Raw genomic sequence first — 27,988 nt, forward strand, 5'->3', positions numbered from 1 at the left:
GGATCCAGGATATCTGGCGACGTTGATATATCCCGCCCCTCCGTCCCTTCCGGTGAGGCCCGTCCGACCGTCAGGCTGTTTGTTGGCTTTAAAGAGATGCCACGGCACAAGAGAGAAGGACGTGCAGAGAAGTCGCATCGCGCGCCGGATGCGTGTGAAGACAGCCCAGCCCAGACTTGAGGGGTAAAAGGCACACGCACACGCACACGCACACGCACACGCACCCGCCATCCCGACCGGTTCCCCAGCTCGCCCGGCACACCGGCTCAAAGACTGTTGTACCGTGTACTCCGTACGGACATTCAGGTCACCCTGCAGGCCGACAAGTGCGAATGCGGGTAGCGCCTCCTCCGCAGATGAAGGAGACGAGGATGATTGATATCCACTCGGACCCGCCATGCACCTCCCCAGCCCCTCGTCCCTCGTCCCTCGCGTGTGACTCGTCAAACGGGCCTGCCAAGCTTGCTCGCCAAGCCTGTCACATCCGGAGCGGCATCCACCCACGGCGGGCCTCGAGGTCCGGCGCTTCGAGATCCAATCACAACCTCCCGTCCCGTGTCGTTCCGTTTTTCAAACACAACATGTGATTGGTCGATTCATGGCCCGTCCCGCCCCCAGATCGTCACAAGGTGCAGTTGTCAGGGTCGATACTCCGTACTCCCTCCGTACACACGTCTCCAGGCCGGCCCATGGGCCATCCCCCATGATGGGACTTTTCTGGGCCTGGGCTAGGCGTTGACATGATGAAGTGGCTTGCTTGAAACGCTCCGTATGGCCCAAACTTATTCATCGACGCGCCGGTCCCGACTCCCAAGCTGGCGCCCAGTCGTCTCTCAGAGGTCACGAGTCACTTATGCGCCAGTGTCCATACTCGGTGACAAAATTGCAGGGCGATTCTTTTCTAAAGGGCAAGGCGAAAAAATATCCTACAAAACCAAGCATATACTCCGTACTCCGTGGCAAAATCACAAAACGCCATCAATGCGCGTCTGCCGTAAAATCACTCCGGCCAACACCACAGAGCGCCCAACAATGTTCAAATCTTCACACATCGCCCTCGCTATGCAAACGGCAACAGCTTCAAGTCCCACCAACCAATCATAGCCGTTTCACTTGGGCTGTTTTCGGCCAAAAAAAAAACGGTCCCAAGACGTTGCCGGGGGAGGAAGCGAGATGAATAAGAAAACAGGCAAGCTGGAAAAATGGGCCAAGACAACAACGCAAGACCAACACTTCCCCTTTATGGCCCCAGCATCATGGTCATGGTGCAAATGACAATGTTACCAGACTGCGCTCCGTGGCCGATCTGTAGACTTTCCGAGCGATCGCTCGATACATTTCATTGTTGCCAGGAGCTCTAGAGCGTCCGTCTTGCCGTCACTCGCGAGGATCATGGCCTCGGGCGTCTTTGGTCGCTGTCGTGCGCTGAGGACCAGTGGTTGATGACGCTGCTTCGATCTGGTAGCTGTGGGCGTCGACGTCTTTGGCGTCTCGGCATGCTTGGAGCTCAGCTGCGGCGACGCATGGGGCCTGGACGATCGCGTGGCCACCTTGGGTGCGTCTTTTCTGCTCGCTGGCCGTGGTGTATTTTGTTTCCGTCGCCTTTCTACCCTCTCTGGCTGGGGAGGGGAGCAAGCCGGATCAGTCCCCGGAGACGTGTTGTTCCCAGGCTGAACTTGACTTGGCCCCGTTCTAGAGCGAGATCGGAAGCCGTGAACGGGACAATTGGGTGCAGTATAATCTTCGATAAGCGTGAAATGGGACAAGTCCACCGGCTCGGCGTGGTGTCCTCGGCTGGTATTTGTGCTGTTCCGCCGTTGGTGGATTCCCGGCGTGGCAGCTTCTTGATTCGTGGCGGGCCTGCCTTCGCGTCGACGGCCACGACTTGTCCCTCTGTCGACAGGTTTGGCTGGCGTATTTGACCTTAGTTCGCGCTGCGTGAAAGCGCTTCTGGGCGGGGGGTTGTCACCGATTCTTCCCTGGGAGCTGGTCCTTTGTACGGCATGTCCACTTGAAGCCTGGCGTGGAGGTGGCCTGGGAGTGGAACCCAGCTGTCCACCCGTGTTACTCGATTCTCTCGAGCCTCCAGAGCGGGTGGGATGCTGGCCAAGGGCTATTGGTATCGAGGCAGTCATTGTGCTTTCTTCATGGGAGCCATCATCTTGTAACATTGGCGTCGGTTTTTCACCTCGGCTGTGGCCCCGGCTGCCCGAGGTTCGGTGTGCAGAATTAAGATGGAAACGATCTCGGTCCCCATTGAGCGAGAGCGTGTGTTGTTGAGATGCGTTTGCGGACATGGCCATGCCCTCGGGTCTTTGGCAGACGGCTCCGAGGTCGTCGTTGTCTACAGTGGCTGGCTTTGATCTCTCGTGGCCCCGAGGTCGGCTTCTGAGGGGGGGCTCTACTGAGTAAGTACGGATAGGAAGAGACTTGTGTCTCGCGACATCAAGGTGGTCATTTAAAGACGGTGTTCGTTCAGGGGCATCGCGACCAACTCGGCCCAAAGATAGTTCCCGAGGTGGTGTAGGATGGTTCATCATGTCGTTGGCGATGCTCGGAGGGCGGCCGGGCTGGTTATTCCACACAGAGACATCAGACCTGATGCTATAGCGGTTCTCCTGGTTCGCTACTGGCGAATCTTCCGAAATGATCTGGTCATCCGCATCACCTAGGAATGCCCATCTTGAACCAGGCAGTTGAGCTAGAGAAAATTGTGTAGGTGCCCAGTAATCTCGAGGCGACTCGCAAGACGTCCCGGATAATTGAGACTCGTAAGCAGCCAAGGGAGACGATCCAGCATCAACATTTGGCCCATGGAAGCTGACTTCTCCTCCCAAGACTTGGAAAGGGCCGCCACTGGCGTTTGCCGCGTACAATGATGCTGGAGAGGGCGCATTCAGATAACCATGGCTGTTCGAGTGCCTTGTTGAAACCATGAGCCTTGGCGGGGCCGAGTTGGGAGTTCGACCTGGACTTGGAGCTGTGTGTGTGCGGATGTGCTGACCCTCGGTGGCATATCCTACCGGTGCACCTGAGTGATGTTGATCAAGTGATTTGTTTTCGCTGTGGCGGGCAGACATATTCTTTTCTTGGATTGCGTCTGAGTCGCCCTGGGGTGTCTGATGGCTGCTCGGGGTCGGGGGTGAGCCTTCAGACTCCCTTGCGCCTGGGGAACGTTGAGGACCACGGTTTTCGTAATCCTGGCGCTGGTCATATCCCCCTGGCTCCCCAGCCTCAACATCAAGGCCATTTTCTCCTGGCCGGTATACTAGTTTGGCATATGGCGCCACGCTGGTATCGACAACAAGAAGATCCTTGTCGCCGCGGCCGAGGATCCCGTACACTCGAACTTCCCCAGATTGAATGCCGATGACAGCACTGGTACCAGCATACGTGACCTGCCCCTCGGAGCCAGTACGGTTGGCAAACACCACAATGACTTCTTCGCAAGACTCTGCTCTTATGATTGGTTCGAAACGGGAAACCCAATAGAGGAGAGTGCTCATGTCTGGTTCTTGAGGCATGCGGCTAAACTGACGGGGATCATCATTGGTTATCCAAGCCATGGACACGACGACGAGTCGAGAGCCGCAGTCCAACACATGATGCGCAAACTCGAACTCATCCCACGGCGCCTCAAACTTGTACGGACTATGCTACAGATTAGAATATTGGCCGCAAAGTGACCACAGGGGTGATTTCACGTACTTGAGGTCCATGCAAATTCCGATGGCAGTACGCCCCAGACCATGCAGTGTCTGGCCAAAGAACCCCGCAGGCCCCTCCAAAGCCCATGTTTCGTCTGTGTAGTACAAGTGTGTTTTTCGGTAGTTGGCAACGGTCTCTCCCTCGCCGTTGACGATAATGGCCGCATTGTAGTATTCCGGGTTTGTCGGCCACTTGAGGGTCGGGTCGACCTTTTCGGGATAGCCGGTGATGACGGTGCAGTCGTATTTCAAGGCCATGGTTCGAGTCCATAAGGAGCTGATACCCGAGCCCGATGGCTCGAGGAACGGCGATATCTCGGACAACGACTTGAAGTTGTACCCTGCGCTGGGGTTAGAAACTTGGATATTCCTTGCCGGCGGACGTCTTGTCTCTCGTCTCAACCTGCGAACGAACAAGCAGGGTCCGATCAGCTCGGTTTATCATGCAGTACGTACCAGAAAAGGCCAGCTCCGGCAAGACCAGCAGATCGAGTGCCTCGGGGTCTACGCGACTCAAAATCGCATCTGCCCGGTTGAGATTATTGTCCACATCCCCGACCTGCGGCGCAAACTGGAGACAGGCGATCCTCATCTTGGCCCAGCCGCAATACTGGTCGCGCTATGCCAACGACGGCGCGGGCGAAATGGCGTCGCCACGGTGCACCTTGGACTCCCACCGCGGGCCCCGATGGCAACGCTCGTCGAGCGGTTGGAAAACGAGCCGGATCGGCGGGCCAGATCGAAGGCCGCAAGCAAATAGAGAGTCCGACAGGATAGCAAGACACCACCGCTACAGCTACCAACAAATAAAAAAAGAAAAAAAGAAAAAAAAAAGAGCAAATGGGGGGGAATGCTGGGCCGGGCGCGTGAGGCTATTATGTCTGGTGGTTTGAGCGTCGTGCTTTCTTTCCGCATCGAAACGTGGGCGCACCATGACCGTCCATGGGCAGCTCGAGCTCGAGCTTGCTGCGGAAACCGTTAGCATTGACGCCAATGGTGCTGGTACTCGGTACCGGTACTCCGTACTCGGCACTCGCAGAGGAAGGCGTGCGACCCCAGATGGCGAACTGTGAGCTGTGCCACGATTGGCCGCCCGGTGTCCTCCGACCCACGCGCAGCCAAAGATGACGCTTGATTAAGCGCCGAAGCCAAGTCCAGACAGGGGCCACCGTGCTGTGTGGTCACTGTGGCGGCGTCCCCACTGCCCAAGGGCTTGATGCCCAAAGCTGCCTGGTTTCCCACGAACTGTGCATCAACTCTGACGTGCTTCCCTGGTCAGTCATCACGAGACACCTTCAATCATGCTACGCACGATACGCACCGAATTGCGCAGTCGTCAGTTCAATTCATCAGTATGCCATTGGACCATAGTCTCAGACGTCCACAGTCTAGCTCCCGCGGATCACGTCGCGGCTATTTGGCTTGGGGCTTGATATCATCATTTGTCGCGGTACTCAAGCCTACAGGACCATCAGGTCGCGCATTCTCCGTCACGCTTCTTGACCGGCATGAAACAAATTCGGCGGCGCGAAACCACAGAACCTCGTCCAACCCCAAAGGCCTCTGGCGACTCAGCCCGTTTGTATCCATCGACGGCGGCGCAGAATTCACATCGGCGGCATCTCCTTGGTGGCATTCGGGCCCGCGTCTTCAAGGTGATCCTCTGCATTGACTCCTCGCCATCCGAACCAACATCGACGGGTCCTTCCGGGGCTAGTAGCAATTCGTTGCCAACAGGTCAGTATGTGATCCGCGTTCTGTGCTTGTGGAGCATCAACGATGGCCTACTTCACGATGGTCATGATGCCCGCGTCGTCGTCGTCCTTGGTGTAGCCCCAGGACACGCTGAAATTGCTCCCGACACACCTTTGGTCGGAGAAGGAAGCATGCCTCGCGTCCTCCTTGACGTGGACCAGCATGTAGCAGTACAGAGGGTCGAGATCAGGGCTGCTGATGTCGAATCTCATCCAAATTTCCCTGTCGTTGGGGATGCCTAATGGTGACCAGACGGTTAGAAGCAGAAGCAGGATACTCGGTGCTCGGTGCTCGAGAAGGAGCAGCGGGAATCTGTCTGGTGAACTTGCGCCTGGTGATATTCGTCAATGCCCAGCTGGGGGCTTCGTAGATGGCTTCGTCAATGCCACACCTGTCGTCCGCGTTGCCGGGCGTGGCGTAGATAATCTGCGCTGCGGTCAGAATATTCAGCAGTGCAGTGTACTTGATCGTGAGCATCATGATGGTGAGACGTTTTGCCAATCGACTCCGTGCCTAGGCAGAGACGGCATTCGTCTGATATCTTCTTATAACTTCGAGACAGTCTGAATATTGACACGTTCAGACTGCATTTCAGCGTGCAAGCGTGAAACCGCTTCCAGTCACACGGGCAAACCCCAATCATGGCACAGAGGCAATGCAGTGCGAGTTTTCATCCATCTCCCAGCCGATGCTCCTATCCGGAGCTACTCCAAATGATACTATTTCGCTCAAACCACTCGTACAAGCCGCGCAGTGTTTGTCAATGGCAAACTGACGATGCACCAGAGCGCAGCCTCGGCCACTGAATCTCTGCTGGTCGAGTGTCACCGCCCGACCTCCCGGCTAGCCATGCTGGCCATAGTCCACGAGGCACAGCAAATAGTACTAATCTTCAAGTGCTCCGAACAAGCCGTTGCACTAGCTTGGTCAAGCAACAACCATGTCTCGCCTGATGGAACCCCCGTGTCCCAACCGACAAGGATTCGGCAGCAACAACTGCCCCCCGTCATATAAAGGGCATTAACACACAAGAATATGTGGCGTGGGCCACGCCCATTTTTTAGTGTGACGACGGCTTTACAAATCACGCGGCATGCAGGAGAGCAAACGTCCTTTCGTTGAGAATCACTCGGATGATTGATTGGCGCACTCGTACGAAATCAGGGATCCGTCGTGTCTGAACAAACGCGCTGGCGGCTCGTTCTCGTCGATGCCACATCAGTAGCGCCACTGGGACCGGGACGGATAAGATGATTGCCAAGCTCCTCTGACAGCGTCGAACTGCCACATCCCTGCATCTTGACCTTGACTCCGTAACCAGTACTCCGTGGAGAGATCTGATAGTACTACTATCGCCCCTCCTTTGTGTTGTGTGTTGCCTCCTGGGAGCAAACAAGCGATTTGCATGCGTGACAGCCGACGCCGATGTCCGTCCTCGGTCTTCGACAATTGCCACGTCGTACCAGACCAGGCCAGCTTCCTGTCTCATGTCTCTTTGCGCTCGGTGCTCGGTGCTCGGTGAAGAGGACGCCTGTGGCAGAATGGAATGTGTAGGAGCTAGGAGTAGACTCTGGAGTCTGGACAGTGCGAGTTGCTGACAAAGCATTGAGGGTCCAGTCCACCCGCATCAACTTGACGATTGCAAGTCCACCAGGACTCAATCACGCTCTCACAGCGTTTCATTTGCGCGAGCCTCCGACACGCAGCCCCCTTCGCCCGCCCACCACCTCGCAGACGAGAGGCGAGACGAGAGGCGAGACGAGAGACGAAAGACGAGGCAGATGCCGCGAGTGGGAGGTCGGGACGCCGGGTGGTAAATAATCAGCACAATGATTGGATCGGCCAGCAGGGGTTCGAATCGCTGAGGCGGCGTCTAGCGCCATGTTTCGCACATATCGACAACCAAGTTGGCAACATGCACACTGCGATGTGACCAACCTGAGGCGCCTTCTCCCGATGCAGACAAAAGATTTCTTCCGCATACTTTGATGACCGGCTCAAACATGGTAGTGCAGCACACGGACGCGGCTCGGGAAGACGACGACGACAATGAGGGAACCTCCCACAGAAGATGAGCAAACATGTGGACAAAAGGGCGACAAAATCCGCTCTCTCATTGCCCCTGGCAGAGCCTGATGCCCATCATCATGATGCGCACTCGAATGTTTTCTCCCGCATTCGGTTCCCACCACCCCCCAAAGACTGAACCACAGTTACACAAGATCAGAGGTGCTTTTCATATCATATTCTGTGCTTGGAAGCTGGGGCTGTTCGGCTAGCCAGCTCGCATCTTGATTCGAGACTTCAAATCTTCTTCTCTACACACGCCGCTTCCTGCTCCTCGCAAACTTCTGGGCCCTCTCGAGTGAGAGCTTTCCTGCTCCCCTGTGTACCATCAGCAATAGAGTGCCAACTCGGCAGTCCAGGCCATGTGACAAAGCACCGGTTACCCGACTACTCATCAAGAACTCCTGCCGTCTCGCCTTCCGGGCCCTGTGCGCCGCAAAACCATGGAGCTTCCCGCCGTCATCGTCCTCCTGCTAGCTGTGGCCCGGCCCATCACCGCCCTGCAAGTCACCCCGGGGTCACGGTGTGCAGTGGAATGTCTCGACTCGCCTGGGGGCAATGAATTTAGTGCCTCGGACTCGACTACGACGCCGGACGACGTCAGCTGCAGGGACCTGGACTACTCGACGACCGATGCCGGCATCAAGTTCAGGAAGTGCTTGGACTGCTTACAGCACAGCAACAAAGTTGAAAAGACCGAGTCGGACCTGAGGTGGTACATATGTACGGTCAAAGGACTTTGTGGCCCTCAGGCCGTCTTGCGCCGTCAAAGACTGACAACAAGTGGCAGATAACTTGCGATATACCTTGACCACGTGCATGTACGGCGCCCCCAAGACGGCCAAGAACGGAACCGTGGCAACGCAATGCAATACAGACAAGGCCTGCAAGGCCATGAAGGAGCCTTTGATCGAGCCAGGCTTCAACGGAACCCCAGACACCACATGGGACTATTGCACAGCGAACAACGGTGCCTTCATGGGACCCAACCTCTCGCCATGTATAAGCTGTCTCCAGGCCACCGAGGGCCAGGTTTATCTCTCCAACTGTAAGACTGGTTTACCAATGCCTTCTTCCTCTACCATTTTCCAAAAAAAAAAAAAGTCTAACGGCACATACAGTCCTAATTGCGCTTCAGGCGGGCTGCAAACAAGCTCCCGAGGATGGCACGCTTCTCTGTCTCAGCGGAAGCGTCTTCGCCACCTCCCCCGTCAACATCACGGACCTTTCCGCCAACGCCCAAGGGATCCAATCCAGTGGCGGCCTCCCCCCCAGTGCCATCGCTGGCATCGCCATAGGCGTGTTCCTCATATTCATCCTCGCCGTCGCCCTCCTCATAGTTCACTTCCGCCGCGAACGCTCCTGGGATGAATGGGAACAGACCTGCTACTACTCCAAGTTCCCCCCTCCAGCCGCCCACCCAGAACAGTCCGTGTCGCAGGCCTACCGCCGCTACTACACCGGCAACGCCTTCAGCGAGAAGACGCGCCCGCCGCAGCCCAACTCGAGCGGCGAACACTACGACCGCGTGGAAGCAGAGCTCGCCGCCGCAAGCCAAAAGAAGCGAGTCAACCCGGCACCGCGCAGCCACGTCCCATCCAGCCCTACCATCCAGAGCCACGACACCTCAGCCGCCGGCAACGTCTGCCGCCCCCGCTCATTCCGCAACGCCACACCTACACGGACGCCCTCGCCGCCGGCAGACACCCACGCCCACCGCAGGCCAAACACACCAGACTCGTTTGCATTGCAGGCCTATCTCGATGCCGCCGAGGATTCCGCCCGGTTGGCGGCCCGAAAACCCCTCCATCCTACCAGCTGCGCCGCGGATTCCCGGGGCAAGAGAGTCTCGGCCCTCTCAGCCCCTTACTTGCCGCATATGCCCAGGCTTCGAATACCCAAGATATTTGCCAGCAGGAGGGGATCCAAGGGCGTGCGCGAGATGCAAATCTCGCCTCCGCTGATGACAAACGATCCGAGATTTCACGATATACCCATGACTGGGCCGACGGCCGTGTCGAGAGACCCAGCGCCGCCCTCGTTGGTCAACGCTGGCAGGCGAGATAGCTACGTGGAGGTTCCTTTAAGTGGCAAGAGCACCTTGTACGGCTACTGAGCAGCGAGCAGCGTCAGGCATCGTAGGAAGGGCGTCGTAGTACGTTCCGGCGCGGCAAGAGACACGGCGACGACTTTTTTTGCTTTTTGGCGGTGCCATTTGGCGCGTTGGTTGTCTAAAGATGATATTTCGGATTTTCATCATGGTGTTCACGGTTTCGGGATAGGCTTCCCCGCCATCATGTAATGCAGCCACGGGTATCGGCCAGGAGTTACGGGCGATACACCACAGGGACAATACAGCACCTCTTTATGCCAAGTCAAGGATTTTCTTTATATGTAAATTGAGCCTATGCACTGGGAATGCCATCGTTTACCCCAGTCGCTGCCCCGGACCTCGTGTTCGCCAAGAGTCCGGTAATGGCCCACCTGATGATGTATGAGCGCCAGTACCTCTGCCAAGCGTTCTGCCCGCAGGGCGGGCAGGACCTCCAATGCCTCTTTGGAACAATGCCTCGGTCGACTGCACAATCCTGGAAAAGATTGCCGGAGTGGCTATCAGGTTTCTCCCGCCGCCGTATTGGGGCCACGTTCTTGATAGAAAGTCAAAGAGATGGCCAGCAAACAGGCCGTGGAACTGAAGAATCATGTTTTCAACGCCCCCAGGAAAGAGGAGGTTGATGGCAAGCATGGCGTACGGCATCATCTGGGCGGGCATGGTAACAAACATGTAGCTGACCTTGGCGCCGCGTTGGTCCTGCGTCACGGTATAGCTCAGAGCTAAAATAAGAGCCGGCAGGAACATCATGAACCCGAAGCCGACAAGGTGATTCGCTACCTGAAGCTGGGAGTCAGCTCCAATTCCTTCGTCTACGCCAACATACGAAAAGAAAACAAACACCAAGCAGACACAAAGCTAGAAGAAGGGGGAATGAAATGTAGGGAGCAAATTAAAACCACTCGAGTGAACTGGGAATCGCACGAGCCATCCATAAGACATCCCACCATACCTACACCGCAGCCCAGTCCGGATTTTGCGAATGATGGACTGAACCGAAGCGCAGGGGTACTCTTCCTCATTTCCAGGAACCGTGACAGTAGTAGAGGCATAACACTGTCCGGGCAGATATATGAGGTGTTGTGTGTCGTTGCAAGCTGAATGTTGCCAAAAAAGATACACGATGGACGGGAAATCCCACAAAACTGCAAAACTTGGACATGGGAGCTTACCAAAATCACCCCACACACGAAAACGAGGTACCAAATCAGGTCTTCCTTTCGTGGGAATCGAGGGTTGCCAACTTCCATCTGGCTGAGGTACGAATACAAAAAATACGTGTCAAACACGAGGCCTAGGCCTGAGCCCGTGATAAAAAAAGACGTCGCAAGACGCCATATTTGGGGCGGAAACCTAAGTATGAAGAACGGGTGGTAGATGAAGTACTGGGATGGCACCATGCCCAACACAATGCCAAGAGACATGACGAAAGCAAAGGTCGCAATGTTTCTGAGGGCGAGAGACGTTAGCAAAATCAAAATCAAAGTATTTTCGGCAGCCAGGGCAACTTGGTCCTTACCTGGACATTGGCGGTAGCCGCCAGTAATTCTCCAGGGCCAGATCCATGGTAATGGGGAGAGTGTTGCATCAGCAAAGGCAAACGTGATGGTATACGCTGCGTCGCAACAGATGCAGCAAGGAAAATCACAAAATGCAAAAACCCGCAGCAAATCGAATCAGACTTTGGCGCGGATAAACAGTTCCCGCAAAGGAGGCTAGGCAGCAAGCACCAGCGTGGTCATGACGAGTTCGCCTCGTTGCAACATCTCGCAGAAGACGGTACGGAGTAGAAAAGACGAGAGGAACAAGGCGAAGCGAAATTTTGTTGCCAGCTTGCATAGATGCCCACCAGCCTCCGCTATGCCAATAAGCGTTTTTTTAGTGCGTCTAGCGGGGCGTGGTGGGGACCTTGGCTTCAGCACGGCATCGCAGCTACCCTAAGCTTGGCGGTAGAAACTCAGCCGTCCGTTTCTGAACGAGGCATCATCCATACGCACTCCTAGATGAAACATGATGCGATTCTTCTTCATTGACCAGTGTAGGACATTTTAATTGTAATATTCACGCCATATTGCGATCTGGTCCGGGGACGCAGATTCCCAACCGCAATTGGGGTTGAGTCTGTGACGTAGTTGATTCTTAACCACGGTCCACAACCATGAAAACCCACGATCCGTTGAAAACAGAAGAGGCCAACGACGCCGCATGGGAGGCCGGGAAAGGCGCTCTCGTGGGCGCCGCGAAATGGGGAGCAGGCGCCGCTGTTCTTGGCGCCATCGGCTACGTCTGGTCGCCCATTTACCGCGGAACAACAGTCCAGTTCAAAGTGTAAGGGCATAAAGCACCCGCCTGCCACGACCTCGGTCCTGAAGCTTACAGCAGCCCGCCCGCAGATACCTCCAAATGTCTGGCATGGTGCTGGGAGGCATGATCGAAGCCGACTGGCGCCTGAGACAATACGAATACCAGATGCGCATGCAGAGAAGATGGATGAGGGAGAAGGCAAAGTGGCAGCGATACGAGGAGGAATTTGGAAAGAATGAGGGCGAGAAGTGATATGGATTTGGGATTTGGGTTTGGAGTGGAATATGCCACGTAAAGCATGATGCTTCTGAGTCTTTGATAGTGCTTTTTGTGCTACCAACAGCAAATCTCATGTCATAGAGATGCCCCCCTTGGCCAAAAATACCCCATGAATTAAATGCTTTTCGAGGCCACCCGTCAACGTAGCTCAATTCATAGAAACCGATCCAACTCCAACGCCTACGCATGCAGCCTTGCAAAGAATCCACGCTCGTCTATTTTGCAGTTACTTGGAATCTCTTGGGATCCATGTTGATCTTGCACAGCCGCGCAACGCAGCCACTCAGTTGCAGCAACGTTTGGACGCCTTCCAAAATTTTCATGTGGGTGAAGCCAATCTCCTTGATAAACTCCAGCTTTGAATGCTCACTCAGCGTTGGAATCGTCTTGGTGACCTTGAACATGGTGCTGATGATATCATGACTGGAGTAGCCCAGGTCCCAGAGCTCCTTCAAAGTGTCCAGCGCAGAATCCACGTTGCCCTCGTAGCACGCCTTCAGCATAGCCTGCACCTTGATGGGGTGGGGCGAGTCGACGACCTTGAACACATTGTCTCCAGAAACGAAGCCGAAACCGGCAAAGGTTGATTGCAGATTATTGATGGCCTGCCGCATATCTCCTTCTGCGCTGAAAACAAGAGCGGCAAGGCCGTCATCGCTGTATTCCACCTTTTCGGCTTCAATGATTTGCAGTAATCTCTTGACAACCTGGGCGTCCGACAGCTTTGCGTATCGGAGGATGGCGCATCGCGACTGCAGCGGCTCGATAATCTTGTTGGACTGGTTGCACGCAAAGGCGAAACGCGTCGTGTTGGAGTAGATCTCCATGGTTCGGCGAAGAGCCTGCTGCGCGCCCGAAGTCATGCTGTCTGCTTCGTCGAGAATGACGAGCTTGTGTCTGCCGGGCGGCAGTGTGACTTTTTTTTGAGCGAAGCCCTTGATTCGATTGCGTACGACGTCGATGCCTTGACGCCCTGGTCAGCACTGAAGAAAAAAGCCCTGATTTCAAGACATTCGGCCACATACCTCTCTCGTCACTTGCATTCAGCTCCAGAACAGCTTCCTTATACGACTCTCCCAGTAACTGTCTGGCCAGACACAGCACACTTGTCGTCTTTCCAATGCCGGGCATTCCTGAAATGATAACATGGGGCATATTGCCCTCCTTGGCTATTATCTTCAGCCTCTCAATTGTTTCCGTGTTGCCCACCACATCGTCCAGGAAGACAGGGCGGTACTTTTCCACCCTATAGATTGCATTGTCAGTGGCCGCAAGCTTGGCAGGCAACGAGGGCAAAGTACCATGGCAGTTCGTAGTTTGGAGATGAGTTTGAAGACGAGGCCAGGGCCGCCTTCAAGGCAGCCGTCGAAGATTCGCCCTTTTCCTCGGTTCTGGCGGCGGGCATGGCTACGGCGACGATGGATGTGATCGGTTTGACGGAACAATCAATTTACGCGACTTGGGAAGACGCGTTTCTGGTGGTGCGTTGATGGGAATGTGGTCCGTGCGTCATTTACATTGCCCACCGCCTTTAGACTGGCGGCAAAATCAAAAAGAACAACCCGACAATGTCGATGAGACGATAATTTTGCCAAAGAACCTCCCCCCCCTTCCAAAAAAGAAGGCCAAACGGACGGCGCAACTCGCCGTAAAGACACAAGTCTTGCGCCAAACTTCCGCACAAAATTCAGCTTAGCAAGAGACAGAAGAAGCGCATTCCTCAAGACCGCCACCATGGGCGTCGCCAAGAAAACCAGAAAATTCGGCCAAGTCAGTCCTTATCGATAAGGCAAAGAACAATCTCAAGGAGCCAGTTTGCTAACAAGGCGGCAATGTGCCCCAGGTCAAGCGAGTAATAGGGCTGCGCGACGCACGGCTCAAGGCAAACCAGCAAAAAGCCGAAGATGCCAAGGCCAAGGAGAAGAGAACGGTCAATGGCGAATTGATCCGGGAGGCGCCGCAGGTGCCGAGCAACATGTTCTTCCAGCACAACACGGCGCTCGTGCCGCCGTACAACGTCCTCGTCGACACCAACTTTCTCAACCATACGGTGCAGCGGAAGCTGTCGCTGCTGGAGTCCCTGATGGACTGCCTGTACGCCAAGTGCAACCCCATCATTACGTCGTGCGTCATGGCGGAGCTGGAGAAGCTGGGCCCGAAGTATCGGCTGGCACTGCGCGTCGCGAGAGACGAGCGGTGGCAGCGACTCGAGTGCGACCACAAGGGCACCTATGCGGACGACTGCCTGGTCGACAGGGTGACGAAGAATAGGATATACATTGTGGGCACGAACGACCGAATATTGAAAAGGAAACTCAGGAGGATTCCCGGTGTCCCGATATGTAGCGTGGCCAGGGGCAAGTATGTGATTGAGAGGTTGCCGGGGGCGCCGGAGTAATCTGTGCGGCAGGGACGTAATGACAAAATCCTTCACCATGAACCCCGGCGTCTTGTGTGTTTGCTCTGTGCGGCAGTGTTGACTGTGTTGTGATGCAACCGTTGTGTGTGGATGCCGCTGGAGTTGAGCTTTTGTCAAATCCGACACAAGTGGACTCGAATTGCATGTACGGCAACCATGCAACATGGATCACCGCGAATATCTCATTCTCACTTCACCACTTCAGATGCTCCGAGATTTCAGCTGAGTGCTAAGGCTATTCTCCCCCCTTTACGTACCAGGCATGGTATCACGCCCTTATGCCCAAGCCTCCCTCCCACCTAGCGAGTCTGCATGGCAATGCCCGAGGATGTAAGTAAAGTTGTCCATGTGCCCGCGTCGTGGCGCTGAATGAGCTGCTAATAGATCTGTACATGGCCGGGGCTTCAAGTCGTATTTTGATGATGCAGAGGGATGTAAGGAAGCGGCCTCGCTAACGGATAAACTTGAGTCGCTTCATGCTGTGTCCGAGGAGTTCACCGAGATGTAGGGAGGAACCTGTCGCCCAGCTGCCCAAGGCATGTTGCAGAAATGCTGATTATGAGAAACTATGCTTCTCATGTATGAGTCCTGCTCGGCGTGGGCTGGCTCGTCCCAAATTCCATCAACGTCTCACGCAGAAGCAGATATTGTCCATCGCCCTACATGACAAGACTGACAAAACACCTCCATTCTCGTCAACATCTATGCCCGCCATCGCATCCTATCTCACCTCGCCTCACACGAACAATCTCAGTACAGCCGTTTGTGGCACGCCCCAACGACGTGTCCTTCCACGAGCTCGCCCAACTCTTTGTGATGCTCGCCATAAGTGTCTCGTTCAACAGTTTCGCCGCGTCTCACGGATTCACGGCCGGCTTTCCCCAGCTCCGTCCTCGCTCGTATCAAGCACTGCCGCTCTGCGTCAGCTGGGCCCTCATCTGGGGCAAGTACGTACGCGCAAGCCAAGTGCACGACCCTGCCCGCGATTTTGCTCTACGTCGAATCCCACGTCATCCCAACTGCGCGGCCCAAAGAAGTGCTACATCCTATCGGACGTGTGCATCGCCTGGGCCCCTTGAAAATGGCACTCCACCGCCATCCTCCCGAGCTGACCAGCATAGCTCCCTGCGAAGGCGGCATGGCAGCGCAGATTGAGCTCATTGTCCCTTCCCACCTGGCCTGCCAAGGATGCTTGCTGCTGGGCACCAAGACGGACACGTATCGCCCGAGATGCCGTCTACCGTAAGCCCCGGGACGAGGACTTTGACCAAGACTCTACATCGCTGTCCCCAGAGAGAACAGCCGCCGATCACACACACACGTGACCTACCACAACCTCCAAACCAATACCCCAAGAGACTTGGGCCGAATATACCGACGTGCTGCGGCTAGACGCTGCTCTGCAGGATGCATGGGGCGCTCTGCCGGGCTTCTCATGGCCTTCCGCAGATGAGTGTGTGGGCGACGCACCCGTCACCTTGGTCCAGCGCTTGGGCCTGGCTGCAATCCATAACAAGAGCCGCTGCGTTCTGCATGGCCGACGTCCCGCAGACTCATAGCCAACAGAGGCCACAATAATTCTTCTAGCAGGGCATCGACGCTGCGCTGTCGCTACTTGAAAATCAACATGCTATATGGCGGGACTTGAAGCCGGCGCGGCGTGCTTGGGATCCACGTTGGGGTTTTTTGACGACCCTGGCTGTTCCTAACTACCTAGATACTTACTCGCTCCTATGATTGTACGTTTGCTGATACAGAATGCTGATACAGAATAGAGTTACGCTGACGGATAGAGCTTCGACTTTGGCGGGAAGAAGCCGGGAAAAGAGGAGCTAACAGGCAGTTGAAACGGTGGCATATGATATGGACAGAGGTTTCCGACAACCCGGCCGAACTGAAGGAAGACGTCAAATACATGTTGAATAAACTCGGGGAACCACCGGATGAGGATCTGAGTGCGGCAGAGGAGGCGTGTATTCCCAACACGCGGCTCGGAATTGGTTGGGTGGCCGGTTGAGAAGCTGCCTCTGGGACAAAACTGGGCTTGCTGGGGTATTATGTATTATGAAGCCAGCCATCTGGGGGAAGCATACAGACAATGTTGATACCATCTTGCCACATTTGGCTTCGTCCATGCCCCCGCATGTTCCATTCTTCAATTGCTTTATACGACAGGTGCTCAAATCTCTAGCCCTAGGTATATTGTGCACATAAGTATATTTTGTTTCAGGCATTTAGTGTACGAACCTGCGTGGTTTGGCGTTTGGTGTTGGGAAGGCTACCTGGCGACAGGAGATAGTCGATACCAGACCCCGTCCGCCTCGACGGGGGGAAACCAAATTGATAGTAGTACTAGCTTTTTCTTTTTTCCTTCTTTTTTTTTTTTTTTAATAAATCGACTCTGCTGGGGCGGCGACAGATCCATAATTACCTGGGAGGCAACATGAACCCACCAGTGACCCCCTAGGTGATTCAAAAGTGGGATCGTGAGTGGGCAGAGATAAGCAGGATCTGACAATCGCCCATGCGTCAGACGGGGAGAAGGGGAGAAGACGCCGGAAGGCTGGGACTAGTAGTTGGATTAATGTCAAAAGGTTCAACGCTAGAAAATTGCTTCTCGGCGATGAAACTCACTGTTGACCTTGCTGGTGTAGTTCCTGCCGAGATGCTTGATGCGCACGACGTGGGTGTTCTGCTGCCCGGGTGTCTACGTTTCCCCCGCATGTCTAAAATTGGTGGCAACCAGGCGATGCGAGTGCCCCTTGTATTCTCCTGCATGCGACAAAGAGCTGCATGCCGTAGTTTGCACGGGAGAGCTCATCTACCAAAAGCGGCAGGATTGATATTAGTCGCACAATGCTGCCTTTGCCCGACTGGTGCAGGGCCGCGTCGTGGTGGTGTCGCAGGACGAGATGATTATTTGTCGGTGTGTCTGATGGGCAAGGCCTCGCCAGAGAAAGGTGGTGGGTTGAGCCATCCGACGCAGTCATGTTTGCGTCAGACGGGCGGACCGAAAACTGCATTGTCGAATCTCGATTAGCCGCGAACAAAGCAGTTGACAACATAATTATGGACAGCGAGGGCGGATCGAATCGTCCAGCTATCCCTGCCAGCGCTGCCCCATGTGACCATTTGACATTTGACGCCCTCGACTCGATTGAGACTCGAGAGTCAGGCGGGCCCCATTCAGGCCAACCTTTTTCTAACCACATGAGAAATCCAGTCAGCGCAAAGAATTTTAACTGGAGAGAGGGCAGAAAACTTTTACCCTAACGTCAACGCGGCAACCACGCAGCCCGTCTTTACGTTACGGCGTCAGTAGCACCACGCCAGCAAAGCAACCAGACAACTTCGTTGCTTGTTTGCCGAGTCCAACTGGCCATTTAACAGCCAGGAGATGCGCTGGAATGACATTACCCAACCAGCCATAGCCATTGCATGATGGCCAAAGAAAGCACGGCGACTGGCTGATCATTGGGAGACTGGACAGCCCCAGACTTTGCAGAACGATGCCAAAGTCTAGGACGGACGCTTGAGACGCCGCCCTCACAACAGGTCTTCTGATAAATAACCCGCCTGGACGACCGTGAACGCCACGTAGAGATAGTGGCGAGAGACGTTGTCAAGTTTTCGGCCAGAGCCTCGACCCATGGTCCTTGGTCAAAAGGCCGCCATTTTGGGAACTTCTTTCCTCTCCTTTCTTTTTTTAAATTCATGCGAGGTCCGCTGTTTACTTGACGGGGCAATGTCCTGAAATGCCTTAGGTTCGCAAGTCAGTTATTAGCAGTCATCGTCTGCTATTTGATGGCAAACACATGTACGGGGGTAATTTTCACCAAAGTGTCCAATGGGAGCTGACACCCACTCATAAGCATCTAACCCTCCATCAGGCTTGTCAGCCATTGTCACTGACTAGACAAGCTTGTTGGCTGTTATCTCTTGTGTGGATGAAATGCCTGACCGCGACGCAGGTTCGAAAGCGACATGGAGTACCCTGGCGCTACGCAGTCCGTGCGCTTTGTGTCCGCAGCGGTGAGGGTACCTGCGTGGTTCTGTCAATGTTGCTAGGGATCGTCGGCCGTCGAGCGTCGAGTGTCGAGTCGGAGCCAATTTCCTAGCAGAGCGGAGCTTGCAAGCAATCAGAAACCATAAAATTACCTCGAGGTGCGAGGTACCTGGATCGGCACCTAATAGGAGTAGATACATCCGTACGAAAGTATGGAATAAGCAGTCAACAATAAAGAGACGCCGACATGGCATCTGGAACGTGGCTTTGAAACCAAAAGGTCCCAGTGCCGCGTCGAAGTCCCAAACCTGCTGTGCAGTGTGGAGGCAGGAGCAGCAGATCCACCCGGGTCATGCCTGCTCTTTCCCATCGTCACTTCTTCCAAGGCTAAGTGTTTTCCACCCTGCGCCTCGGCCCCGGACTGTCCTTGTCAATCCAGCATTAAAAAAAGCAGATATACACACACCTGCATCGAGGCGCCCTCTGAATCTGTTGTCGTGGTGCTCGGCGTCGTCACTCTTTCGTACTCCGTGTCGTCCTGCATAACCATCAATAGCAGCACTGAAACTCACGACACGGCGCTGACACGCTGGTTTTTCATTCCATCGACAAACTGCTCACGTACCTACTTAAGGTACCTGGGCAGCTTACTTGGCCAGTGCTTCGCCGAGTACCGAAGTACACGCCACTCGCGTTGTCGTTCGCGGAAGGAGCCCTTATCGCTGCTCTTGCCCGGAACCCCACCATCCGATCTCGTCTTCGGCCCTGGTTATCAGGTATCTTTCTTGTCAACAGCGACGGTGGACACGAGGAGGCAGCCTGGATCCAAACTTGTCAACATCCGTGGTCAGCATCGTCACGCGCACCGTCTGCGCCTCTTTGCCTTCAACACGCCCAAGTTGCAAAGTTGAGCAGCTCGCCCAGCTCGCCCGCCTTCACAGCGTTACCACGCTTGTCAGACAGCGGCGACACTACGGTCCTGCACGGCTGCGTGCTGTGCTGTGCTGGGCTGTGCTCCATCATTGTCGGCCCAGAGTGCCCACCTCAGTCAACCACATCGAAAGCGTCAACGTCAACTGGTCTGCTTGCGCGCGAGACAACCACATTCCGAGTCAAGGACAAGGGCGGTTCCGTAGCCTATCCCGACTCTAGCCTTTGCTCGCCAAAACCAGCGACACCTCCGCCAACACGTCTCTGCCAACACCTCCGCGACCGCACCTCATCCAGCTGACCTCACGATCTTTTCGCCAATTCCAAATTCTGTTACCAATCATTGACCACCCCGCTCAGACATACTGTTGTGCGCCCGTCGCGACTCGGCCTGCATCGTCTAGCAGTTCCTGTCTTTGCCCCGTAGTCGGCCCGTCGGGACTTGTACTTTACGTACAGGCTTTCATTCAACCCCTCGCCGTTCACAATACAGGCCCGCCCGGAACCCTCTGTCCCTTCTACTCTTCTCCTCCAGTTCCTGTGAATACCGACCGGTCAAGCATCCAGGACACACCCGTCTCCATTTCCCAGGCGGGCCGTCGTGTGCGAGACCACGGTGGCCTCGCCTCTTGCATGCTGCGGAAAAGGAAGCCTTCTGCCCTACGCCGATCCCCTTGTCACCGTTCGTTGCGCTATTCCACCCCCAGCCAGCACGCCGAGCTCGACAGGGATTGAACCATGCCAGCCCAAATTACCGGCCCTATGCCAGCCAGCATCCCGATTCATGTCGGTGGCGACCAGAGTAACAACTACCGCAAGCACCACAAACACTCACGATCATCCTACTCAGAGTCGTCTCCCCTGGCCAACTCTAGAAACAACTCGTTGACTTTCCGCCCGCCGAAGCGACACATGTCAACTCCAGACAAGACCATCGCTATTACCAACGCAAGCGGCCGCCAGGCTGCGTCCCTGATCCGTGTCGCTACAGCCGTCGGATATCGCGTTCGAGCACAGCTGAGAAATCTTGAGGGAGTTGTTGCAACCGAGGTCTCGACAAACCCAAACGTGACGGTATTTGTGGGTGAGCTGTATACTAGACACAATCCTACGAATGAAAACAAGGATGTCACGCAAAATGGTCCGATTGCCGGTGTCGGTGTCAACCATGACCTGATAACAAATCTCTTTCGTGGCGCACAACTGGCCTTCATAAACACCACCTTTTACGGCGACGAAGTCCAAATCGGTATGGCGCTGGCCGACGCAGCGAAGGACGCGGGTGTCCAGCACTACATCTACTCGTCAATGCCTGACCACAAGGCCTATAACAAGGACTGGCCTTCTTTGCCACTTTGGGCGGCAAAGCATGAGGTGGAGGAGTATGTTCGAAAGCTGGACCTCCCTGCGACCTTTGTTTACACGGGCATTTATAACAACAACTTCACGTCGTTGCCGTATCCGTTGTTTTGCATGGAACTCCAAGAAGACGGGTCTTTCATCTGGCAAGCACCCTTTCACGAGGACGCCAAGCTCCCTTGGCTGGACGCGGAACATGACGTTGGGCCGGCAATCGTACAGCTGTTCAAGGATGGAGTCTCGAAATGGAAGGGCGAGAGGATTGCCCTGGCCTATGAATATCTGACGCCCAAAGAAGCCTGCAGGCTGTTTGCAAGAGGCGTCGGTCGTCCCGTGCACTACGTCCGCGGGCCCATTGAGGTCAAGGTTCAGATACCCACCGGCTACCGAGAACAACTGGAGGCACTGGAGAAGCTGTTCAAGCTCGGTGAGCAGGACCCGAAAAGGCAAGCCCCTTATTTTGGGGACATGAAACTCGAGATCAGCTGCCCCACAGAAGCCCTTGAGCTCTGGGAAGGGCCCCGAGGACTGGAGGAGTACGCGCGAGAAATGTTCCCTCTCGAAGAGGAGGCCAACGGACTCACGTGGATGCTGGACGAGGACGAAATCGAGCAGAGGGCCGCCGCCGACGATAAGCTCAACGCCACAACAACATCCGTGGAACAGTTGAGGCTCCACGACGAGAACGAGGATGACGGTTCGGACGACGAAGACGAAGGCCTCGTCATGAGAGGCCTGAAGCGAGACGAAGAACAATGGTTGGCATAGTAGCGCCGACTTGGCTATTTACGCAAAGGAGTACCATGTAGTTGGATGGAGCACGCACGGACCCCCAATTTCCCTCATGTTTTTGCATGTCACGAACCGTACGCATATTTTTTTTTTTTCACGACACATATATGAAGCTTTCTTGGGGCGTTTGAGTGGCGCAGGAGGCGGGGATGGGCATTGATTTTTTGACCCTTAAAACGGCGAAATGAACTTGTCCCAAGTAGGACCAAAAAAAAAGGGTACAGGATCCCCTGGATGAAGCCATGAAACGTGTGATGGTCCAGACACCCTTTCCCCCCCATCTGGTATCGGAGAAAAATGCACAAAAAAAAAAAAGAAAAAAAGGGCATTGATCGTGGCCGACATTGGATCTATGTACCATTGATGGCGGGCATTTATTGCAACTGGAGCACGGAGCATTGTCCACGTAGGGGCGCCGTGCTATATAACTAGTGTCCCTGGCGGATGTTGCATACGGGAGGAATAAAACACTGTCCTATGCAGGTTTATGTGCATTGTGAATGGCGTGACGGGATCCGCGCTGCACGTGCAGCTTTGCCAACACACCGAGGTTGTGGTTGGCTTGCGTACGTAGGTAGCTGCCACGAAGCGCCGGGGTTGGGGCAGAGGGGGTTCCGCGGCCCGGGATGAGTGTTTGTCAAACGGCCAGCGAGGAACGCCACGTCTCGTCGTGCCATCGCGGTGCTTGGATCGCTCGCCCCGGGCCATCTGCCCCTCGGGCAAGTCGTTGAGCTTGTCCTCGCAGACGTCGAGGCCGCGGAACTGGAGGAAGAAGCAGGCGCCGGCGACAAAGGCGAGGATGGCGACGACGGCGTAGTCCCAGACGAGCAGGGGGTCGGAGGCGAGGCCGACGAGGGCCTGGCCGATGGCGGCGGCGAAGGCGGTCATGAAGAGGGCGACGGCCTGCACCATGGAGCGCATGTTGCGCGGCGCCCTGGAGTAGGCGTACCCGAGGGACGTGATGGAGGCGAAGACCTCGGCGAGGGCGACGAGCACGTAGGAGCCGGTCTGGGCGGGACGAGGGTAGCGGGGAGGCAGAGGGAGAGGGGGAGAGACGAGGAGGGTGCGCACGGGGTTGGCAGACCAGCGGCCGCGGTGGGCGAGGAGGAAGGTGCGCGGGGCCGGGACGAGCACCGACCCGACCCGGCCGGCTCGCGGCGGAGGTAGCGCCGGCGGCCCCACCACATGACGACCGGGCAGAGGCCCAGCATCACCGTCGGCAGCGTCGACGACAGCCAGAAGCCGACGTAGTTCTCGGCGTGCACCACGGTCAGCTGGCACAGGAGCGCGCCAACGTCGATGAAGAAGTAGAACCGGTTGTGGATGCGCTCCGTCGTCACGGCCGGGTCGGCGATGACGCGCTCGCCGCTCCTGGGCGTCCGCGTAGACAGCCGCTGCTCCCCCAGCTGGAATCACGGGGTGCCGGTGTAGAATGGACATGGCAACTCTCGCGGCATCATGTACTTACACACGACCGTGGAGCCATGGTACGAGAAGCGCTCACAGAGCTCGACAGGGGCGATTGTGAAGAGTTTGAGCGGGATGTGGGTGGGGACCCGGCGCAAAAGGGCCAGTTCCTCGCCGGTGGGCATCATGGACTGCGAGACCAGTTTTGGTTCCCCCCCTCTCCGAACGGCTTACATGTCCTCTCCTCTTGAGTAGCAATGGCAGAATGACTCGGTGTCCTTTGGGCACTCTGGGTTACTTTGGGTGGGCTCGAAGTGGCGGAAAAGGAAAGAAGAAAGCCGTCAGAACGTGGAGGAAGAAGACGAGATGGGGGGACGTGTCATGCGTCTCTTGGCCAGGAGGGCTCCAACGCCCCCCATCTTACACACATGGCTCTTTTTGGAATGTCAACATCTGGGGCCCATGGGGCAAGGATTGTTGAGGGCCCTTGGCGTTGGGCATTCGAGTGCGTCCACTGGGGTGAGCTTATCGCCATCGGAGGTCCCAATATATGGAGCTCGACGCGGCCACTGCTGGGTGTTGGGCCTTTGCTGCGCCGCAGTTTCATGGCGCCGGCTATCTTTACTCCTCTTCGGCACCTGACCTTGGCTTCCCTCCCGCCTGTAATTTCCCTTCACCTAGGTGCTCTTCTCTCTCTGGTCCTCCTTCTTCCTTTCTTACTGTATATCGCGTGGATTGGTTCTGTGCCACGGAGGTATGATAGGACCTGCCAGCCATGCCCGGTGCTCTTGTCACCTGCGTCTCCAACTTGGCGTCTTCACGGTCTCGGGTTGGTCAATATCAACTGGATGATGCTTCGTCCCGTGAAAAAAGACGGCGCCGGATGGAAGAAGAGCCTGCATAGCTTGTTCCGGACGGAGTGGTAGCAATTTCAACAAGCGCTACCGCGTCAATATTCAACAACCATTTCTGGACCATGGCATACCGAGTACTCCGTGCAGTTTTATCTTCCTGTCTCCTCCCAGTCAGCCACACTCACTTTATCGTACAGAAGACTTGGCCGGCAACTTTGAGTCGAGCGGAACGGTCGTTCGTAGTGACTTATTACAGCAAGTTCCCTTGTTATCGGGTTGCTTGAGGCTTGGTGCTTGAGGCGCAAATTGAATAAACGGACTCTGGAAATGGCCCACCGGACAATAAATTGGCTATTGTGTTGCCGCATAGCGTCTCAAATTTTGCACAGCTTAGGTGAGACTTGGCCGAGTACTCCAGCACGCGCTTCCATCAACAAGTCCGCTTTCTTTCGCCAGCCAAATCTACACACATATACACACGCCGAGCCTAGAATTTGCCCCGGAGCAAGTTGCCGACCATCTGCCGAGCCGTCAAATGCGTCGTCTTCCACAACGTCGGATAGTCCAAGGTGCTGAACAAGCCGTCGGCAAAGCCAAAAAACAGCATGGGCGGGATCCATCCCCGTGCGTACTCGAGCGCAAAGCACTTATCCGGCATCCGGTACTGCTTCACCTCCCCGCGGCGCAGGTGGTGCACGCTCCCGGGGGGATACACCTCGGGCTCATACTCGCCTGGCACGTACGCCCACTGCTCGCCCGTCAAGATGTGAAAGTAGTCGTCTGCTGTGTGTCGCCCCGTGTGGCCCTCGGTGCCAATCGCCGTCCCTACATCACCACGTCAGCTCGCAACCCTGGTTTGCCCGCCCCCCCCTTTTTCCCCCTTTCGAAAGGAGAAGCCGTACCAAAGATAATGAGATACTCCGTAATACCTTGCTCAGCGTCAGCAAAAACAGTAACCTACTCCCTTCTCTCTGGACCAGTCGCACTCACTGGCGTGGATGATGTACATGGCGCCCATGGCACCGCCGGCATTGTTAAACACCCAGTCCTCTTGCAGGTTGACGTGTACGCCGTGCGCCCTGTGCAGGTCGTCCACGATGTACTTGACCACGGCGCGCGTGTCGTTGCCGTGCCTGGCGAGGCCCCTCTCGGTCAAGTCGTGTAATTCGTCCAGGTCGAAGATGTAGAACTTGCCCAGGTTCTGCTCCGCGAGGTACACCAGTGATGCGAAGAGGGCCGTTAAGATGCACAGGATGCCTAGTAATCGACCCATGGGGGAGCTGGTGCCCTCGCGGGAGGGGCGCTTTGATTTGGGCATTTTCGAGGCCAAGAACAAGACAGCGATGGACGAAAACGAGTGACTAATTGGGCTCGAGTAATTGGAACACGGACGGACAATATATAGATGCGCGTTACATAGAAAACATCACGGACTGGGGGCAAGGAGTTTTGCCGTCTCACACCGCTCCCTGGTCTCGGAGACGTCAGCTTCCGGCTGGGACGACTTGCGAGACGGAAGCGAGATTGCATGGCACCGGGCGCCCGACGCCCGTGCTGTCCGCGGGAGCCGAGGCGCAATTACCTAAGCCTGGTTGTAAAACATTTAGAACATGTCGCTTATTAAACAAAAAGCAAATCACACAATATGTATATGTTTCTCCTGGTGCCGTCTTTTCCCTATTCTTTTAGAATTGTCGCCGGGTGTAGAAGATCCAGCCCAACTTGAAAAAAAAACAAAAAACAAAAGTCGTATGCATAAACGATCCTTTTGTAATACACTATTCCGAATACTTCCTTCAACTCCCATCTGATTGCATCCGTGGAAAAATCAGAAGTATAACCTAGGTATACATGACCTGCTCTGTGACATTTTGAATCAAGACCCAACCCAGCAGTTACTACTCCACGTCAGAATCACCCATGACTTCGGTCCTGTCTGGGTCGTCTACATCGTCTTCCCCGTCATCCAGCAAGGCAGTCTGGTCGTCGATATCTGCATCACCCATGGTGATATCTCCGTTCACATCACCATTCTTCATGGGAGACTCGTTCAGAGTATCGCCGTCGCCGCCAGCGGACTTGTTTCCATTGGCTTTTGCTGTTGCTTTCTTGCCTTTGATTGGTGCAATAACGCCCAGCTCGGTTTCACGTCCTGCCCACCGACAAAGACGTCGCGAACATCTTCTCAAAGCGGCCGCGTAGGCACTCACTTCTTCGCCGTAGTCATCGGCCTCGGCACTGAGAAGAGCAAGCCCACCTAAACCCCTCTCGCGGAACACGGCAGTCTTCTCCTTGCTGGAAATGTTGCGTGGTGTTGCGTCCTCGCCATCACTGTCCTCGAACGGGTCTTCTTGGGCCTGGGTCCGCCTGTATGCTCGGTATACGGCTCCCTCCTGGCGTCGAACCTTGCGGCTTCTGTGGTGTTGCTTTCGGAGGCCTCGGTCGAGAATGTACTCGACGCGCTCATTGCGGTTTCTTTCCACCGCAAGCTGATGCGCCGTTGGCGGCCGAGGCTTCCGTGACCCGACACCTTCTGATCCGTGGCGAGCTGGGGACGACCCCTCATAGATTTGGTACTTGAGACCCAACACTCGTCGACCACCTCTGCCCGCGTGTCGCGGTGGAGGCGTAGATCTTGTGCTGTCTCGGTCCGAGTCATGCTTAGAAGGACGGATGCGCGGCAGGATAGCAGGACCTTCGTCATTTAAAGTCGCCCGTTTGCCGCGTTTTGTCTCTCTCTCGTTCAGATAAGCTTGGTCCATTTCAAGAATCTTGGCTCGCGTCTTTTGCTTCTCGCGTCCAAAATTCACCTCCTCAGGCGTGTCTACGTTTTCCTTGGCTCGCTCATCCTCCGACATCTCGACGAGTTCCGGGACACCCTGGTTCGCAACGTCTAGGCCGTAGTCGACACCGGCGCCAAACGGATTTTCCTCGCAGCCCTCCTCGGTGAAATCAGACTCTAGATAAAACCACATGAGCCACAAGAAAGCCAAGGCACGAGACTTGCTGCTGTACTGGGTCTTCATGATGAGATCGTGGAACTCTTGATAATCAGGAAAGTGTAGTTCGGCAACCTTTTGCGCCGCGTGGCACATGGAAAAGATGAGATTGACAGGATTGGTTCGAGGCACTTTGGCCTTTTTGATCTTCTCCAACGAGTTGGGCTCCTCCCTGTCCTCAGCACCGCCCTTCAGGATAGATTTAAGACGAGGGGCGTCTTGTAGCTGTTTGTACGCGTGTGCGTCCTGGTGTGCCTGCAACGATGGAATCGCGTGGTATGTTCGGAGCTGAGCTCTCATTTCGGGAAAAACTAAAGGTTTGTCTGGTTAGTTCTAAATGTTCGAATGATGCGACTGGTGGTGTAACCTGGTATATCTGGATGGGGGACATGGCGCCCGTACAATTGAGCGTCGTGTTCATGCGGCCGACGTTGACCAGCAAGCAGACCATGGCCATGCCCTTGGCTGCATCTCGATCACTCAGTAGTTTGTCCCTGAGGACTTTGCTAGTTTTGCTGCTTCGCGACATAGTATCGATGTAGAGATCGGCAAAGCATTGCTTGCCTATGTCGTGATCGTACGAGTTGGTAAAAACCTTTTGCTCGTTGTCGAAAACGGCCTTGAGGAAGTCGTATTGAATATCTTCCCGCCAAAGAGGCTCACCATCTTCCTTTTTCAAATGTCGAATCTTGCCGATCTGATGGGGTGCATCGCCGCCCTTTGCTGAAGCCCTTCCCCGGCCACGGGCAGGCTTCTCCTGGACCTCGGTGGGCTCATCGGCCATCTGCGTATCCTCATCGTCGCTCGCTGCGCGCGAGACAAACGACTTGGCTTCTTGAGCAGCAGGCGAGCTTGGAGGCTCGATTTCGGACGTGGCCGCGGCCGAGCTGGGCGATGCAGCCATATTGATGATTCGTGCAGAACCGAACAGTAAGATGGCGGGCACAGAGCTGATGGTGTCGCGGGTTGCGATGCGAATCAAATGCGCTTCATCACC

The 27,988-nt window shown here is 55.4% G+C and overlaps 11 protein-coding genes across 11 annotated transcripts; 4 read left to right on the top strand and 7 right to left on the bottom strand.

Annotated features, from left to right (window-relative positions):
- Positions 1-1,280: 1,280 nt before the first annotated feature.
- On the bottom strand, positions 1,281-4,299 carry MAM_06380 (protein amidase; the record flags this gene model as incomplete). Its single annotated transcript, XM_040825178.1, has 3 exons — positions 1,281-3,651; positions 3,709-4,048; positions 4,164-4,299. 3 exons carry the CDS (start codon positions 4,297-4,299, stop codon positions 1,281-1,283), a joined length of 2,847 nt encoding a protein of 948 aa, XP_040676834.1.
- Positions 4,300-5,491: 1,192 nt separating this feature from the next.
- Positions 5,492-5,942, bottom strand: MAM_06381 (uncharacterized protein; the record flags this gene model as incomplete). The annotated part of the gene is made up of 2 exons (XM_040825179.1): positions 5,492-5,684; positions 5,740-5,942. 2 exons carry the CDS (start codon positions 5,940-5,942, stop codon positions 5,492-5,494), a joined length of 396 nt encoding a protein of 131 aa, XP_040676835.1.
- A 2,030-nt stretch (positions 5,943-7,972) lies between these two features.
- Positions 7,973-9,645, top strand: MAM_06382 (uncharacterized protein; the record flags this gene model as incomplete). Its single annotated transcript, XM_040825180.1, has 3 exons — positions 7,973-8,252; positions 8,320-8,577; positions 8,651-9,645. The coding sequence occupies 3 exons, from the start codon at positions 7,973-7,975 to the stop codon at positions 9,643-9,645; spliced, it is 1,533 nt and encodes a 510-aa protein (XP_040676836.1).
- Positions 9,646-9,957: 312 nt separating this feature from the next.
- On the bottom strand, positions 9,958-11,169 carry MAM_06383 (centromere/microtubule-binding protein cbf5; the record flags this gene model as incomplete). The annotated part of the gene is made up of 3 exons (XM_040825181.1): positions 9,958-10,422; positions 10,815-11,091; positions 11,162-11,169. 3 exons carry the CDS (start codon positions 11,167-11,169, stop codon positions 9,958-9,960), a joined length of 750 nt encoding a protein of 249 aa, XP_040676837.1.
- A 631-nt stretch (positions 11,170-11,800) lies between these two features.
- On the top strand, positions 11,801-12,198 carry MAM_06384 (uncharacterized protein; the record flags this gene model as incomplete). The annotated part of the gene is made up of 2 exons (XM_040825182.1): positions 11,801-11,970; positions 12,015-12,198. 2 exons carry the CDS (start codon positions 11,801-11,803, stop codon positions 12,196-12,198), a joined length of 354 nt encoding a protein of 117 aa, XP_040676838.1.
- Positions 12,199-12,440: 242 nt separating this feature from the next.
- Positions 12,441-13,630, bottom strand: MAM_06385 (replication factor C subunit 4; the record flags this gene model as incomplete). The annotated part of the gene is made up of 3 exons (XM_040825183.1): positions 12,441-13,198; positions 13,251-13,471; positions 13,527-13,630. The coding sequence occupies 3 exons, from the start codon at positions 13,628-13,630 to the stop codon at positions 12,441-12,443; spliced, it is 1,083 nt and encodes a 360-aa protein (XP_040676839.1).
- A 329-nt stretch (positions 13,631-13,959) lies between these two features.
- Positions 13,960-14,623, top strand: MAM_06386 (FCF1 small subunit; the record flags this gene model as incomplete). Its single annotated transcript, XM_040825184.1, has 2 exons — positions 13,960-13,995; positions 14,069-14,623. The coding sequence occupies 2 exons, from the start codon at positions 13,960-13,962 to the stop codon at positions 14,621-14,623; spliced, it is 591 nt and encodes a 196-aa protein (XP_040676840.1).
- A 5,695-nt stretch (positions 14,624-20,318) lies between these two features.
- MAM_06387 (nitrogen metabolite repression-(nmr)-responsible protein) lies at positions 20,319-21,707 on the top strand (the record flags this gene model as incomplete). The annotated part of the gene is made up of 1 exon (XM_040825185.1): positions 20,319-21,707. The coding sequence occupies one exon, from the start codon at positions 20,319-20,321 to the stop codon at positions 21,705-21,707; it is 1,389 nt and encodes a 462-aa protein (XP_040676841.1).
- A 452-nt stretch (positions 21,708-22,159) lies between these two features.
- MAM_06388 (oligopeptide transporter) lies at positions 22,160-23,323 on the bottom strand (the record flags this gene model as incomplete). Its single annotated transcript, XM_040825186.1, has 3 exons — positions 22,160-22,201; positions 22,278-23,137; positions 23,200-23,323. The coding sequence occupies 3 exons, from the start codon at positions 23,321-23,323 to the stop codon at positions 22,160-22,162; spliced, it is 1,026 nt and encodes a 341-aa protein (XP_040676842.1).
- Positions 23,324-24,479: 1,156 nt separating this feature from the next.
- Positions 24,480-25,310, bottom strand: MAM_06389 (C-8 sterol isomerase; the record flags this gene model as incomplete). Its single annotated transcript, XM_040825187.1, has 2 exons — positions 24,480-24,817; positions 24,983-25,310. 2 exons carry the CDS (start codon positions 25,308-25,310, stop codon positions 24,480-24,482), a joined length of 666 nt encoding a protein of 221 aa, XP_040676843.1.
- A 580-nt stretch (positions 25,311-25,890) lies between these two features.
- On the bottom strand, positions 25,891-27,895 carry MAM_06390 (uncharacterized protein; the record flags this gene model as incomplete). Its single annotated transcript, XM_040825188.1, has 2 exons — positions 25,891-27,302; positions 27,394-27,895. The coding sequence occupies 2 exons, from the start codon at positions 27,893-27,895 to the stop codon at positions 25,891-25,893; spliced, it is 1,914 nt and encodes a 637-aa protein (XP_040676844.1).
- Positions 27,896-27,988: the final 93 nt, after the last annotated feature.

This window comes from Metarhizium album (assembly GCF_000804445.1).
Source record: "Metarhizium album ARSEF 1941 chromosome Unknown scaffold_20, whole genome shotgun sequence".
In the NCBI taxonomy this organism is placed as follows: Eukaryota; Fungi; Ascomycota; class Sordariomycetes; order Hypocreales; family Clavicipitaceae; genus Metarhizium; species Metarhizium album.